The sequence below is a fragment of the Rhamphochromis longiceps genome, linkage group LG3 (assembly GCF_057381845.1).
Source record: "Rhamphochromis longiceps isolate RC_006_pf linkage group LG3, R_longiceps_female_GT1.1, whole genome shotgun sequence".
Taxonomy (NCBI): domain Eukaryota; kingdom Metazoa; phylum Chordata; class Actinopteri; order Cichliformes; family Cichlidae; genus Rhamphochromis; species Rhamphochromis longiceps.
Window position 1 is genome coordinate 71,237,254 of NC_140559.1, and position 18,017 is coordinate 71,255,270.

The 18,017-nt window shown below is 43.3% G+C and overlaps 2 protein-coding genes across 2 annotated transcripts in view; one reads left to right on the forward strand and one right to left on the reverse strand.

Moving 5' to 3' along the window:
* Window positions 1–18,017, reverse strand: part of LOC146676629 (uncharacterized) — a 456,001-nt gene that overhangs the window by 390,700 nt on the left and 47,284 nt on the right. The gene's annotated exons all lie outside the window — the stretch shown is intronic.
* Window positions 4,898–6,723, forward strand: LOC146676646 (protein NLRC3-like). The gene has a single exon (XM_085401233.1). It carries the CDS (start codon window positions 5,092–5,094, stop codon window positions 6,721–6,723), a length of 1,632 nt encoding a protein of 543 aa, XP_085257359.1. The 5' UTR covers window positions 4,898–5,091.

Consider the following 18,017-nt stretch of genomic DNA (forward strand, 5'->3'; position numbering starts at 1 on the left):
TTCCTTCCTGTCTCATGAAGCTGTTACATTTATTGTTTTTCTTTTAGGATCAATAAGAGGCCAGAATCTCCTGGACCTGAACCCAGCTGTGTTTCCTTAAAGAGCAACGTGTCGAAGGATTTTTATATAGACTTTAAAGGATGTTCTTCTGCTGCTGAGAGGTAATGTGTGTCTAGATGTTGTTCCTGACTCTGTATTTCTGAATAAATCCTCATGTTTAATATCAGCTCAGCTCTTTTTCACACATTTCTATGTTGGTGTGAAGCGGTATGTGTTGGAGTGTTTCCACAAACACAGCAGTCAGAGTGGAAAGAGTGGATGTTGTAGGAGGTGTTTGTGTAGTGAAGAGGCTGAGTGTCTGTAGGACTCCAGCTGCTCCAGCAGGTGTCTCCTTTGTGCTTTGCTTCAAACACAGTGTAGGGAGGAGCTTCCACTCAGGTGTTTCAGGTGTTGCTGGATGGAGGAGGACAAATAGTTTTTCCCTTCAGTGACACTTCAGCAGTTCAATGTTCTGGGGAGATGTTTGTCTTTATGAAGGTTTATGGATTCTTGTTCTTACTTTGGTTAAACTGAGCAATACATTTTCCATCTAACATTTAAAGTAAATTTCCAGGTGAATAAAAGATCTGCAGCTGCAGCCTCTGTGATGTTTCACAGTCTGAAAGTAACAAATTCAACCAGAGTTCAAACAAAGGCTTAATATACGTGTGTGTTTGATATAATGCCAACAAGTACAAACAGGTGTTCTTACAGGTCTTAATCACAGAGCTCTGATAAGTCTGGTGACTTTCACACTCAGCAATTTTGCTGCCTTTTATTTTATATTGGCCTTTTTAAAGCCCTTCAAAGTCTCCCACATTCATACAGAGCTTTTAACACCAAACTCCTTTACAGTCCTTCTCCTCTCACACACGATCACACGACTGATTTGTCTGCAGCAGCTGTGTTACTGCTAGTATTTTATTATGTGTGTAATCTCCTCATATTGTTCCTGTGGTTTAGTTTGACTTCCTTCTGCAAACTCAGCTGCTCTGTTGCTGATACACGTCTCCATGAATATGATTGATCAGATGCTGCCATGTTTCATGTGAGCGCTCAGCTGAAACCCTGGGTTGACTTATCGAGTTAATAACAAGCTTCACGTGACTGTGAATGCTAAAGTGAATCCAGATAAAGGAAAGAGACCCTGCTAATGTTGGACTCACTTCTTAGTGTAGATCCCAGGAGGAAGTTCAACATAGCCATTCTTTGTGCTAGCTCGACCAAACCTGAGAGCACAGTGCAGGATAATGATCATCATCTGTCTCTGTCAAGGACATTTAAAATCCACAAATAACAAACATAATTATATTTGATCTTTAAAAATGATGATTAAACAAAGTGTCAAACATACTTAAGTAGAAGGACTGATGTTTGTGTTAAAATACCCTCTTAAAGCTGAAATACTGATTCAACTTTCTCCAAAAGTTGTTTCTGTTCATAGCGTTTAAATGGTAAATGGCCTGTATTTATATAGCGCTTTTACTAGTCCCTAAGGACCCCAAAGCGCTTTACATATCCAGTCATCCACCCATTCACACACACATTCACACACTGGTGATGGCAAGCTACATTGTAGCCACAGCCACCCTGGGGCGCACTGACAGAGGCGAGGCTGCCGGACACTGGCGCCACCGGGCCCTCTGACCACCACCAGTAGGCAACAGGTGAAGTGTCTTGCCCAAGGACACAACGACCGAGACTGTCCAAGCCGAGGCTCGAACCGGCAACTTTCCGATTACAAGACGAACGCCCAACTCTTGAGCCACGATCGCCCCCCCGTTTAGTGGGAGAAACGTTTCGTCATCATCCAGGTGACTCCTTCAGTCTCAGCTGACTGCAGGTTTCAATCTTATAAACAGGACATTTGCATAATGACTGAAACCAGCCCACTGAAGGAACAATGGGCTGTGAGGTCAGTTCCTTAATCTTAATTATGCAATTCTCATGACCATTGATCAACAACCATTGATCAATGGTCATGAGTACCATTCACAGAGAGTTGGGGAATGGCTGCAATCACAGCATGTAAGATGGTGACAGATGTACCCTTAGGCCCCCTCCTCAATTCAGAGATGGTCTTTCCCTTTTCACGTAAATGGCCTCCTTGACTCCGCCTTCAAACCAGCGTTCCTCCCTGTCCGGGATGTTACATCCTCATCATTGAAAGAGTGTCCACTGGCCTGTAGGTGTAAATAGACTGCAGAGTCCTGGCCTGACGAGGAAGCTCTGCTGTGTTGTAGCCAGAGGTTGTTTGGTTTCCCCGATGTATAAATCCTGCCAATCCTCCTGCACTTAACAGCGTACACTATGTTACTCTGTTTGTGTCGGGGGACCCGATCCTTGGGGTGGACCAGTTTTTGGCGCAGCGTGTTTTGGGGTTTAAAAGCCACAGAGACCCAGTGTTTAGAAAAAATGCGACTCAGCTGCTCCGACACTCCTGACACATATGGGATAGCTACAGGTTTTCTCTTAGGCAGCGGTTGTCCTTCTCTCCTGGATCGACTGGAACTTTCTTTAGGAGCCTTTCCAGCTTTGACAAAAGTCCAGCTGGGACACATTTACGCTACGTCCAGATGAAGAGAATCAACTTTTGGAGATTTACTTTCCTGGATGATTGAGAATGCATCAAGACGTTCCTCCTAAAGTGTTATTCAGAAAAATGACAAAAAAAGTTTTAAAAATAAGGATTAAAATATTAAAAACTATGTTTTTGAGTTTCCTGATGTAGCACAAAAATATATGAACATAACTGTATATAGGACAGATATTTTACGGTTCTTTTCGGCAGCACCAAAAAACAAAAAGACTATTTTTAAGCTGTCTGAGGTAGTGAGTCAACATGTCACACTGGGTCAAAGGTCAGGGAGTAAAAGTGTGTTTTAAAGGAGGTTTAAAAGCAGCGAGTGAAGGAGCCTGTCGAGGTAAATCGTTCCATAACTGATCAAATTCAGTTGGTGGACCTCTGTGTGAAATCAAGCATCTGGTTCGCAGAGAGGATAACCCTCACATGGGCTGTACAACATTATATAGGGAGACATTGTATTTTTATTTTATTTTTTATTCCTATTTATTCTATTTATCCCCTTTGTATATTTTATTTATATTTGTCTCTGTATTTATATATATGTGTGTGTGTGTGTGTGTGTATGTGTATATATATATATATATAAACAATTCTGTAACTGTAACTTCGGTCGTTGCTGTGCTTTTTGGAAGTCGAATTTCCCAGAGGAACCCACCCGAGGGATTAATAAAGTTCTATCTTATCTTATCTCTTATCTTATCTTAAAAATAGAGATTATCGTAGCCATCGTTCTCTCGCATGGACGTGGCAGTCTTGCTGTCTGCTGCGAATCCTCCCCGTACCTCCGTGACCTCGTCTGGTATCTGCTCCCTCCTCTGTAAGAGACAGTAAAGGAAAACACGTCTCTGCCTAGTCTTGAAAATCTAATCTTATCATCCATTGTTCTTCTAGGGCCTCTTCTTCTTGTGGCCTCAGCTAACTGCTAATATTTAAATGGCTAACATTAACATGTGTGCCAGCCAGGTTAACATTTATGATGAACTATGATTAATTAACTGATGTTGAAACTGGAGCTTTACTGACCTCTGAAATTCCTCCTAAAGTGTTATTCAGTGTTGTGACAGTCAGCTGCTTCAGCTGCTGCTGGGATGGGCTGTGGCAAAGAGAACAGAGAAAATCCAAATCAGAGTTTTTCTCTGAATTAAAAGGAAACAACAATATATTCTACATGGTGAAACTGATGGTTTCTGGTGTTTGGGTCTGTTTTTCTGTATTTATGCAGATAAAGTGTAAACTCAGATGAATTATACCATCAAATGTTAAAGGAAAATATCAGGATGAGTGTCTGTGAGCTGAGAAGGACGTGAAGCGAGCAGTTTATCCCAGAGCTGAAGCTGCTCTGTGTGCAGAGATGAGCTCAGATTCCTGCTGTGATTGATCAACAGTCACAGAAATGTAGACTTGTAGTTATTACTGCAGTATGGTCACAGCAGATACTGATAAACATGTATTATGAGGATGGATGATCAAGTTTCTCACTCTCTCCTTTAAATCTCAGTTTTTTCTTCTTCACAGTTTATCTGTTAATTTATTAATGAATAACACTGAAAGAGTTTCTGTTATATTTCCCCTTGAACATCAGCTTATTAGGGCGGCATTAGGAAATAGCCCCCCTCCAAAGAATGAATAAATGAATGATGATAATAATAAAATGATTCAAAAGCAGAGCTCAGAGTGGTAGAATGGTCAAACATGGATCCACGGGTGGTTCAACTGCATTTGGTGACGTGACCGAAGCAAATCTTTCAAATAATCCCACCATCAACGGGATGTTGTCTCCTTTACTACGGTTACTTTACTTGGTCGCCGTGTGAATTTCTTTGAAATGAACCAAATTCTTTTATTTGTCGGTTGTTGCATATTTAACCTCTACAGTCAGGAAAGGAGGAGATGAGGCCTCAACAATGTTGGGTTGTAGCTGTGGTTCAGGTTAGAGTGAGTGTCCATGGAATAAATGTAAGTCAGTGAACAGGAAACATGACTGTGTTCAAACTTTGTTTTCCTTTTTATAATGAGTCTAATCAAAGGTGGACAGAAGTATCTCCACTGTGACTTTTCTGTGTCACCATCAGAGCTTCTGCACAGTGTGGAGAAAGATCCAGAAGCAGAGCTGGACTGCAGACAGCCAGTCAGAGCAGCTGTGTACAAAGTAAGACTGAACATCTGTCTGCTGATGGACTCATTTCTGAAAACTGGACTTCTTGTGTTGTTCAGACATTGAAGAGTTTTCTTTCTCTTTAGTCTCATTGTTTTTCTTTCTTTCAGCAGATGTTGGTCTGCAGGAGGTTTTAGATGAACATAAGATCAGTCTGAGGAGGAGATGTGAACGTGTGACTGAAGGAAGTGATGAAACAGGAAGTAGAACCCTCCTCAACAGGATCTACACTGAGCTCTACATCACAGAGGGACAGAGTGAAGAGGTTCATACCCAACATGAGGTGAGGCAGCTGGAGACAGCTTCCAAGATGGACGCCCTCCATGACGCTCCAATCAGGTGCCAGGACATCTTTAAAGCCTTACCTGACCAACAGAGACCCATCAGAGTGGTTCTGACCAACGGCGTGGCTGGTGTTGGAAAAACCTTCTCAGTGCAGAAGTTCACTCTGGACTGGGCAGAGGGCTTGGAGAACCAACATGTCAGTGTGGTGGTTCTGCTTTCATTCAGGGAACTGAACCTGATCAGAGATGAGCAGTACAGTCTTCTGGAGCTGCTCCATGTTTTCCATCCAACATTACAGAAGGTCACAGCAGAGAAGCTGGCTGTCTCTCAGCTTTTGTTCATCTTTGACGGCCTGGATGAAAGCAGACTTTCATTGGATTTCACCAACAGGAAGCTGCTGTCTGATGTCACACAGAAGTCATCAGTCAGCCAGCTGCTGACAAACCTCATCCAGGGGAATCTGCTTCCCTCGGCTCTCGTCTGGATAACTTCCCGACCCGCAGCAGCCAATCAGATCCCTCCTACATGTGTTGACAGGCTAACAGAAGTAAGAGGCTTCACTGACGCCCAGAAGGAGGAGTACTTCAGGAGGAGATTCAGTGATGAAGAGCTGTCCAGCAGAATCATCTCCCACATGAAGACATCCAGGAGCCTCCACATCATGTGTAGTATCCCAGTCTTCTGCTGGATCACTGCTACAGTTCTGGAGCACATGTTGACTACAGAGCAGAGAGGAGAGCTGCCCAAGACCCTGACTGACATGTACTCACACTTCCTGCTGGTTCAGACAAAGAAGAAGAAGAACAAGTACCATGAGGGACATGAGACGAGTCCACAGGAGCTGACGAAGGCTGATAGGAAAGTTCTTCTGAAGCTGGGGAGGCTGGCGTTTGAACACCTGGAGAAAGGAAACATCATGTTCTACCAAGAAGACCTGGAGCAGTGTGGTCTGGATGTGACAGAGGCCTCGGTGTACTCAGGAGTTTGTACAGAGATCTTCAAAAGAGAGTGTGTGATCTTCCAGAAACCAGTCTACTGCTTTGTTCATCTGAGCATTCAGGAGTTTCTGGCTGCTGTCTACATGTTCCACTGTCACACCAGCAGGAAGACAAAGGTGCTGAAGATGTTTCTAAAATCAAAATCTTTAATCAAGATGATTTCCAGTGTTTTTGATAACAAAGATCTCCAATCACTTGATGTATTTCTGAGGAGAGTCATGGAGAAATCCCTCCAGAGTAAAAATGGCCACCTGGACCTGTTTGTTCGCTTCCTTCATGGCCTCTGTCTGGAGTCCAACCAGAGACTCTTAGTAGGTCTGCTGGGTCAGACAGAGATCAGTCCAGGAACCATCCAGAGAGTCACCAACAACCTGAAGGAGATGAACAGTGATAAAATCTCTCCTGACAGAAGCATCAACATCTTCCACTGTCTGATGGAGATGAACGACCTCTCAGTACATCAGGAGATCCAAGAGTTCCTGAAGTCAGAGAACAGATCAGAGAAGAAACTCTCTGAGATCCAGTGCTCAGCTCTGGCCTTCATGCTGCAGATGTCAGAGGAGGTTCTGGATCAGTTTGACCTGCAGAAGTACAACACATCAGAGCGGGGACGACAGAGACTGATTCCAGCTGTGAGGACCTGCAGAAAGGCTAGGTGAGTCCAGATGTGATCATTAACATCATTGATCAGTGTAGGTTGGTAGTTTAATGTTGAAAATAAAATCAGATTGTAAGCAGAAAGTGTTTGTGTCCGTACGCTGCAACCTTCCACACCATTCCTTTATTGTACAGACTCAGCAGCAGCTCCATGGATCCCAAATCCAAGAGTGGAGAACAGATTTGAAGTGTGTCACATCCATGCAGTCACAGCTGTTTCCACCATGTTTCCACTGATATTAATCCTGTTCAATGACACGTTTCATATCAGTGAATATGTTCTTTAGGACGTCCACTGACATGTTTAAGTGTCCTGCTGGAAATCACTCAAATCATCCATGAAATCCATGAAAAATCCTTTTAGTGTTTCTAACTTCAGCCTCTGTCCTCTCTCTCTCTCCATCCTCCTCACTGCTTCTTTCACTGATAATCACACAAACATCGTATTCAGCTACAAAATAACACAATAACATCATCTGATGATCATTATTATAAGAGCAGGATCCATATTTGATATCAGAGTAACACACTGCTTGGTTATGTGCAGTCATCATCAGTGACTGTGGGTCAAACAGAAGCTCTCTGATTGGTTGCTGACCTTGGTCACCTGTCCACTCTCACCTGTTTGTGTTTGCTCTCTCTTTGCTGTCTCCATCCTCTCTCTCCTTTCTCTCCCTCTCTCTCTTTGTACGTCACTCAGGTCCAATGGAAACAGTGACATTTACAAACCAATCAAAGACAAACTGATCCATGTCAGGTTATAACAATATTCAAAGTGAATACAGGCTGCTGCTGGACACAGACAGGTAACATCATTTTGACTTGCTGTCACCTGGATCTGGACTCATAAACACTGAAGCCCTGAACAGGAATACAAATCATTTTCTGCCAACTAGCGACACAGCAGCAGATAATGGCTCAGAAAGCTAAAATGAGCCAATCATTTCTGTGTTTAGTTCCCCTGAAATCAGATCTGATATCAGCAGCTCTCAGTTCATTCATCATTATTGTCCAGTGATGAGATTTCTGCTCCGTTTGGTAACAGTCAGCAGGTTTTTCCTGCGTGTGGACGTGAACAGTCGTACCTGACAGCAGGTAGCAAACAGAGATCATCTTTCCAGCTGGAACTCTTCACTGAGCTGAACTCATTCAAAATGTTCTGGAGTCAAAACAGGAAACAGTCCAAATGTGTGTCTTCACTCTGACTCTGGATCAGATCTCAGTGACAGACTGTGGACATTATGGAAGCCTAAATGTGACACCATCTTCCTCCTTCATCTGCAGATTAAAGCCAAACAAAGATTCTCATTAAAAGTCTGCAGGTCTGAGAGAGACTCAATCGTTGTGTCATGTCAAACACAGTAAGAGGAGCTGAAGCACAGATGTGAAGAGCAGATTCATCAGATTATGACCTCACTCTGTTTTGTCTTCATATACATTCAGTCTGTGTTTATAATGCAGATTTTCTGCTTTTATAATAAGACATTTTATATTTTCTATCATCACAGACTGACTCAGTGTCAACTCTCAGAGTCTCACTTTGAAGTTGTGGCCTCAGCTCTGAAGTCCAACCCCTCCCATCTGACAGAGCTGGACATGAGTAACAACCTCAACCTGCAGGATTCAGGTGTGAAGCTTCTGTGTGCTGGACTGGAGAGTCCAAACTGTCGACTGGAGACTCTGAGGTGAGTTCACTGACTGCGGCTGTTGTTGTTTTTCTATATTTCAGGTCTTTGATTGATGTTTGAAACTTTCTTCAGTTCCTAAATGTTCAGGATGTGTCTGAAGACAAATGTGAAGAAGTTTGAGTGCTTTCAGAAATGTTGTCTTTCCAAACGACTGAACAACAGTTTTTCCTTTTGGCTCCAAACAGAAGTGACAGACTTGAGCAGGGTTCATTTAAAGGCTGACAGAAGTGGAGTGGTGACGGGGAGATGTTTGACAGGACAGTGTTTCAGCCTCCACAGGTTCATGTTGTGCTCCATCAGTCAGTGAAGATGAAGTCAGTGCTGATGAGGCTGTAGAGTGTGTGAGGGATGTGAATGAGGATGATGAAGATCTGATGATAGCAGATAAAAACAGGCTGCAGAGACTTTGAGCCATACAGGGCACACAGTGTGTGTACAGAACAGCTGAAACCATTATGGAGGCCTCACTGGAATATGGAAGCATCACAGTACAGCTTCAGTGAAGCATTAAAGTCTCTGATATGAGATGAGAAATGAAGCAGCCAGAGCTTTTTCATGAGTGGAAACCCACTGTGACTGTGAGCTGCTGCTACAGCCTCCAGATTAGCCAGCAGCTCATCCTGCTCAACATTTCCTCACCAACTTTAATGGAAGTGTGATGTTTTCAGCTGGAGTGATGGTCAGGGTGGCTTCCCTCTCCTCTTCTTCTCCTCTTCCTCTTTCATTTGTAAAGCCACTTCTGCTGCTTTCATTCATTTGGAAGTCCTGTAGCTGAGTTTGGGAGAGACTAACAGCCTCGGCAGCAGAGGGGAGAAAGGCTGTAACACCACCACTTTACTCTGTTCTACCTGTCACATCATTTTATCAGGAAACAAATATGCTCATGTTTTTACTATGTTTGTCTTGAAGATGTAAGAAGATCACATGGTGCTTTTTATTATTGTGTTGGTTTGTTTCCTGTCTCTTGGATGGAGCCCAGCTGTGCGTGGCCCCTGGGCCTGTGGTCAGAGTGTGTGCTGGATAATCCGGCCCAGGATGAGGCCAAACTGACATGGGATGAAATGTCTGTCACATAATTGAGCTTAGTGTAGTTTCATTTCTGCACAATTTAACAACAACCAAAACTTTGTTCTGTCTTTTCTATGTTATACTGTAGACTTTCTTTGATACTGTGTCCAAAAGGAGCAGCTTTTACTTTGAAGGGGAGGCGTCTCTGTTTCCTCTTCAGGTTGGATGATGGAAGCAAATGAGTGTGTGATGTTCTTTCAGTGTTGCACTTTGTAGACGCTCCCTGAGCACTGGTCTCACAGCCAGCTGCACATAGAGACCAGTGTTGTTAGTCCAGGTCAGAAGATGACTTGTTGGAATGAAAATGAGCTTGTAGTTTGTCTGCTTTAATAATGTGACTGGAAAAAGGTGTTGGACTTCAAATATGTCCATTTCTTTCACACTTCACCTTTAAAAGTGAAGCCTTGTGGTTCCTGGAAGGAAAAACACGACTTTTTCAAGTCTTTGTCCTGTTTTTATGAGAAATGTACGACTTTAATGTGAAACATTCAGAGTTTTTTCTCTTGTTGTGTTTGTTTGAAGCTGCTTCCTGTTGGCTTCAGCTGTTTGGAGTTTCCATTTTCTAAACTTCTACATTCTGAACCTTCTTCAGCTCTGAACAGATGATGAAACACTGAATGATTTCAAGCTCACACTTTGTCTAATAAACTTACATCTTTCATTCTTTATACAGATTGAGGGACTGTGGTTTGTCAGAGATCAGCTGTGATTATCTGGCAGCAGCACTGAAGTCCAACCCCTCCCATCTGAGAGAGCTGGACCTGAGCTACAACAACAAGCTGCAGGATTCAGGAGTGAAGCATCTGTGTGGTTTCCTGGAGATTCCAGGATGTGGACTTGAAACTCTGAGGTCAGTCAGCATGTTTTAGTTGTGCTGAGATGAATATGAATATGTGAGGAAGCAGTTTAGGAGTCTGAATGCTCGGAAAGCTCCCGGCCCAGACGGTGTGTCTCCTGCCACCCTCAGACACTGTGCAAACGAGCTGGCCCCAGTGTTTTCTGGCATCTTCAACTCCTCACTGCAGGCATGTCATGTGCCTGCCTGCTTCAAGTCCTCTACCATAATCCCTATCCCCAAGAAACCTAGGATCACTGGACTAAATGACTACAGACCCGTGGCTCTGACATCTGTGGTCATGAAGTCATTTGAGCGCCTAGTTCTCTCCCATCTCAAGACCCTCACGGCCCCCCTCCTGGACCCCCTGCAGTTTGCATATAGAGCCAACAGGTCTGTAGACGACGCCATCAACATGGCCCTACACTTCATCCTGCAGCATCTGGACTCCCCAGGAACCTACGCCAGGATCCTGTTTGTGGACTTCAGCTCTGCCTTCAACACCATCCTTCCAGACCATCTCCGAGACAAGCTTTCCCAGATGAATGTGCCTGATCCCATCTGCCGGTGGATCACTGACTTCCTGTCGGAAAGGAAGCAGCACGTGAGGCTGGGAAAGAATGTCTCGGACTCCTGGACCATCAGCACCGGCTCCCCTCAGGGCTGTGTTCTTTCTCCTCTGCTCTTCTCCCTGTACACCAACTGCTGCACCTCCACCCACCAGTCTGTCAAGCTAATCAAGTTTGCAGATGACACCACCGTTATTGGGCTCATCTCTGACGGGGATGAGTCTGCCTACAGGAGGGAGGTTGAACGTCTGGTGTCTTGGTGCAGCCACAACAACCTGGTGCTGAATGCCCAGAAGACAGTGGAGATTATTGTGGACTTCAGGAAGCACACAGCCCCACTCCCCCCCATCATCCTGACTGACACCCCCATCACCTCTGTGGACTCATTCCGCTTCCTGGGTACCACCATCACCCAGGACCTGAAGTGGGAGCCCACCATCACCTCCGTCATCAAGAAAGCCCAGCAGAGGATGTACTTCCTGAGGCAGCTGAAGAAATTCAACCTGCCAACACGGACGATGATGCAATTCTACACTGCAATCATCGAGTCCATCCTCACCTCCTCCATCACCGTGTGGTACGCTGGAGCCACTATCAGGGACAAACAGAGACTGCAGCGTGTTGTGCGCTCTGCTGAGAAGGTGATTGGCTGCAGACTCCCATCTCTGCAGGACCTGTACACCTCCAGGACACTGCGGCGTGCAGCCCGGATCTCAGCTGACCTCTTCTCACCCTGGACACAGTCTGTTTGACCTGCTCCCCTCAGGCAGGAGGCTCCGGTCCATTCGCACCAGAACCTCTCGCCACAAGAACAGTTTCTTCCCCTCTGCTGTTGGACACATGAACAATAACCACATGACTGTCCCCGCCACTAACACATGACCCTACGCTGTGTTCACTGTATCATTTCATGTCTGGCACTGATCACCACCTGCACTCATGTATATATCTTTCTACGTAGCACTCTTAATTCTTACTCTCATGTATATATCTCATGTATATCTCATGCACATATCTTTCTTTCTACATAGCACTTTAATTCTTATTGTCTGCACTGAAGCACCGCAGCAATTTCCTAATGTTGTAAACCTCAACATCTGGCAATAAACCCATTCTGATTCTGATTCTGATTCTGATTCTGATGATGTGAAAGTTGTGCTGACACTAAACTGCAGACATCAGGCTGATATTATACTGATCCACACTGAGGATCTTCATGGTAAAGTCTGTTTTCTTCTTCTCTGGTTTAGTCCATTGACTGCAGCAGAACAATGTTCACATTTCAAACAGTGAGACTCAACGTATGGCCCGTGGCCCACACGCGGCCTGCCCACCTTTCCTGATTCAGAGAGAGGGGACCCTGATTAACTGTGTAGTGTTCTTCCTCACAGTTCTAAGTATCAGACACAACAATGAATAATCCACAGCTGACTGTCTTTAGCAGGTCAAAGGTCACGGCACACAGCAGGCAGTGGGAAATATTATAACTCTGATCATTTATCAGCACATATCCATATGTATAAAAACAAAGCTGACACTGTGAGACTTGATCAGAGGTGTGATCATCACAGCAGAGGCCTTTGTGTCAAAGTCACTGAGGATCAAACAGAAACACATGAAGCAGATTTTCCTGTTCTGGCTTTTTATAGCAGATAACCTTCAAAATATTCTGCAGTCCATCAAAAACTGAAGCAAACCATGAATCAACATGTGAACATGAGCTGATGCTGCTGAAGTGAAGCAAAGTTACAGAGGTTTGATTACAGACACAGCTGAGAGTTTGTAATCTGTCATCATTTTAAAAGGTTTACATTTCTTCAGTATATCCACATTTGCAGCTGGTACCTCAACCTCCACTTGTCCAACACAACTGCTGTCCACTGCCTCCATGACATTGTGATTTTGCTGTTGGTCTTCTGTCAGATCTTCATCAATCACTTCTGCACGGGGCACACCTTCAGACTCTGCAGCTGCATAACGAAAGCCTGTAAGATAAAATTAGACATAAGGTAAATGTACACCAATATTCCAATGACAGGTGTGTGATTCATCTGGAAGTTATGTGCGGATTAGTGTACAGTGATAGCAATTTAGTATGTTTTTAGAGGGGGGGGGGGTTGTTTACCTCCGATGGGTGCTCTTTTTCGCTTCCGTTGCGTACGCCTTGAGTGCCGGTCCGAGTCTGATACAGGTATGTCGTCATGCCCCATGTGCAGTGTTGGTGCCCAGTCTGGATTTGTTACATCCATTTCATATGCTGGTTTGCCTGCAATAATGCCAAATCATAAGCTACTCAGTCGACATGATGTGGTTCTGCAGCATCACACATTAGCATGTTTTATCTCATTATCTATGACCTCAGCACGTTGAAAATAACACTAAAAGCCTTTCAAGAGTGATATGAATTAATTTAGAACTCACCGGAAAGAAAATGCCGTGAGCAAACCAACAAAAAGCTGGGGATTGCAGAGAACTTGATATCCGCTCGTCTCACCGCTGCAATCCAAGCCTGACGTCTTTGTTTAGTAATATCGGATACATGGGATCCCTCACGTTGCCTCCAGGATGGAAAACGATGAAAAGAGAGCCCGTTATCCAGCTTCTTGCCTTCACGATCGTGTGATCTAACGTTGCAACCGACAACACAACACGTACGATCCATAGCTGAAATGGTATCCTTTGGCTGGCCTACTGTCATGGCGGAAGGGGGCATGGCCCATCTCCCGTGACATCACGCTCCAAAGCCCTATAGGTGGGAAAATGTACCATGTCGACCAATCAAAAATGATATGGAAACATGACATTTGGCTGTTTAGCAAAAGGGGGAAGTTTTAGGAGTGACCGGCAAGAGAGAGCGAGTGAGCGAAAGAGAGAGAGAGTTTTGATACGTGAGAGATTTGTGACGTTTACCGTGTTTGGTCTCAAGTTAGTTTGTTGTCTTGTGTATTTAGTGTGTAGCTGTTGTTTTGTTTTGTGTGTCAGTTCTACTAGTGATCGTCACAGTTGCTGCCTTAAAGCCAACAAAGGCAGATTGCAGTGTAAACGCTGAGTGACACACCTGCTGTCAGACCTGCAGGTTTATCCCTGTGCTGTTCTCATATGTGTTAGAGTGACACAAACTATTGTTTGACACCTGATTGTTCTGTAAATAGTTTGAAATGATTATATGAAAAACGTCTGAGCCTTGGCTGCATTTTTTGGTAAATAGTACCATATAACTTTGTTGTTTGCAAAACGTGTGCGTATTTTTAAAAATGTACAATCTCTATTTGCATTTCAAGTTATGAAGATGATTCGTTAAACATGTGTGTGGTTTTTACAGTCAAAATATCACTTTCTACTTGTATTTTAAATTTTGTCTGAATTTAGATAAATTGTGCTGATACAGTTGGTCAAAATGAGAAAATAACAGATTGGCAAGATAAACTGTTTTTAAAGGTAAAATATAGAGGCCACATCAAAAGTAGTCAAGAAGGGTTAAAGGCTAAAAGCAAAGTTGTCACCAAGTACTGTTTATATTTGTGTGTATTGCTGCAGCTTTTTTGAGTATTAATTTGGTGCCTTTGTGTGAAATAATGGTATTGTAAGTGATCCATATAGTCACAAAGAATAGCCACTTGTTTCTGTGCTACCAAAGTTCCCCGGCTTTCATTCAAAATGTGTTTATCGTCAGCACCTGCACATTAAACTACTTAAACATTATAAATGTCTTCAAGCTCACACTGAGGCCTGTGGGGTACTATCAGCCACTGAGACAGTACACACATTTATATGTGTTTGTATATGAATATTTCATACTTTAAGACTGCCTGTTTATTTAAGGGAGATGAACAAAATACATTGGAATTGTACAAAATAATATCATGGATGATAAATTAAATAGATTTTTAGTAGATGCTTGTGCATTCTTAAAGTCTTATATGTTGAACTGAACTATGTGATCTGTTCAAAGCCTTAATCTTAATTTGAAGTGAAATGTGCATTTTGAGTTTATACACTATGTATATAAGGCGACCGTTTCCTTTTGCAGTATTTTTGTGTGGTGTACTTTTCTATGTCTTAACAAAAGGGGAACAAAGGTGTTTAAGTTCACCTAGGATGATGTGTTTTAATTTTCACATGGTCTTGCTTGAATTTGACCCTGACAAAGGCGTATGAACTCTGTCAGCTGTTTGGAGTTTCCATTTTCTAAACTTCTACATTCTGAACCTTCTTCAGCTCTGAACAGATGATGAAACACTGAATGATTTCAAGCTCACACTTTGTCTAATAAACTTACATCTTTCATTCTTTATACAGATTGAGGGACTGTGGTTTGTCAGAGATCAGCTGTGATTATCTGGCAGCAGCACTGAAGTCCAACCCCTCCCATCTGAGACAGCTGGACCTGAGCTGGAACAACAAGCTGCAGGATTCAGGAGTGAAGCATCTGTGTGGTTTCCTGGAGAGTCCAGGATGTGGACTTGAAACTCTGAGGTCAGTCAGCATGTTTTAGTTGTGCTAAGATGAATATGATGTGAAAGTTGTGCTGACACTAAACTGCAGACATCAGGCTGATATTATACTGATCCACACTGAGGATCTTCATGGTAAAGTCTGTTTTCTTCTTCTCTGGTTTAGTCCATTGACTGCAGCAGAACAATGTTCACATTTCAAACAGTGAGACTCAACGTATGGCCCGCGGCCCACACGCGGCCTGCCCACCTTCCCTGATTCAGAGAGAGGGGACCCTGATTAACTGTGTAGTGTTCTTCCTCACAGTTCTAAGTATCAGACACAACAATGAATAATCCACAGCTGACTGTCTTTAGCAGGTCAAAGGTCACGGCACACAGCAGACAGTGGGAAATATTATAATTCTGATCATTTATCAGCACATATCCATATGTATAAAAACAAAGCTGACACTGTGAGACTTGATCAGAGGTGTGATCATCACAGCAGAGGCCTTTGTGTCAAAGTCACTGAGGATCAAACAGAAACACATGAAGCAGATTTTCCTGTTCTGGCTTTTTATAGCAGATAACCTTCAAAATATTCTGCAGTCCATCAAAAACTGAAGCAAACCATGAATCAACATGTGAACATGAGCTGATGCTGCTGAAGTGAAGCAAAGTTACAGAGGTTTGATTACAGACACAGCTGAGAGTTTGTAATCTGTCATCATTTTAAAAGGTTTACATTTCTTCAGTATATCCACATTTGCAGCTGGTACCTCAACCTCCACTTGTCCAACACAACTGCTGTCCACTGCCTCCATGACATTGTGATTTTGCTGTTGGTCTTCTGTCAGATCTTCATCAATCACTTCTGCACGGGGCACACCTTCAGACTCTGCAGCTGCATAACGAAAGCCTGTAAGATAAAATTAGACATAAGGTAAATGTACACCAATATTCCAATGACAGGTGTGTGATTCATCTGGAAGTTATGTGCGGATTAGTGTACAGTGATAGCAATTTAGTATGTTTTTAGAGGGGGGGGGGTTGTTTACCTCCGATGGGTGCTCTTTTTCGCTTCCGTTGCGTACGCCTTGAGTGCCGGTCCGAGTCTGATACAGGTATGTCGTCATGCCCCATGTGCAGTGTTGGTGCCCAGTCTGGATTTGTTACATCCATTTCATATGCTGGTTTGCCTGCAATAATGCCAAATCATAAGCTACTCAGTCGACATGATGTGGTTCTGCAGCATCACACATTAGCATGTTTTATCTCATTATCTATGACCTCAGCACATTGAAAATCACACTAAAAGCCTTTCAAGAGTGATATGAATTAATTTAGAACTCACCGGAAAGAAAATGCCGTGAGCAAACCAACAAAAAGCTGGGGATTGCAGAGAACTCGGTATCCGCTCGTCTCACCGCTGCAATCCAAGCCTGACGTCTTTGTTTAGTAATATCGGATACATGGGATCCCTCACGTTGCCTCCAGGATGGAAAACGATGAAAAGAGAGCCCGTTATCCAGCTTCTTGCCTTCACGATCGTGTGATCTAACGTTGCAACCGACAACACAACACGTACGATCCATAGCTGAAATGGTATCCTTTGGCTGGCCTACTGTCATGGCGGAAGGGGGCGTGGCCCATCTCCCGTGACATCACGCTCCAAAGCCCTATAGGTGGGAAAATGTACCATGTCGACCAATCAAAAATGATATGGAAACATGACATTTGGTTGTTTAGCAAAAGGGGGAAGTTTTAGGAGTGACCGGCAAGAGAGAGCGAGTGAGCGAAAGAGAGAGAGAGTTTTGATACGTGAGAGATTTGTGACGTTTACCGTGTTTGGTCTCAAGTTAGTTTGTTGTCTTGTGTATTTAGTGTGTAGCTGTTGTTTTGTTTTGTGTGTCAGTTCTACTAGTGATCGTCACAGTTGCTGCCTTAAAGCCAACAAAGGCAGATTGCAGTGTAAACGCTGAGTGACACACCTGCTGTCAGACCTGCAGGTTTATCCCTGTGCTGTTCTCATATGTGTTAGAGTGACACAAACTATTGTTTGACACCTGATTGTTCTGTAAATAGTTTGAAATGATTATATGAAAAACGTCTGAGCCTTGGCTGCATTTTTTGGTAAATAGTACCATATAACTTTGTTGTTTGCAAAACGTGTGCGTATTTTTAAAAATGTACAATCTCTATTTGCATTTCAAGTTATGAAGATGATTCGTTAAACATGTGTGTGGTTTTTACAGTCAAAATATCACTTTCTACTTGTATTTTAAATTTTGTCTGAATTTAGATAAATTGTGCTGATACAGTTGGTCAAAATGAGAAAATAACAGATTGGCAAGATAAACTGTTTTTAAAGGTAAAATATAGAGGCCACATCAAAAGTAGTCAAGAAGGGTTAAAGGCTAAAAGCAAAGTTGTCACTGTTGGGTCTGTGTTTCCACAAGCCCCGCTAATTCTAGAGACTTATTCATCATGAAGAAAACAAGACAGTCGATCGATCAATTATTTGCGAAAGGGAGGCCTCGTCTGTGTCCACCACGAAAATGACCACAGATCTGACCTCCTCCTGCTACCTTTTATTGGGAGACAGTTCACACAAAACACGTCAGAACAAAGCCACGCCCCCTTTGTTCTAAGACAAAGCATTTTATGTATATGTGTGAACTTCTGTAAGAGTGTGTGTGT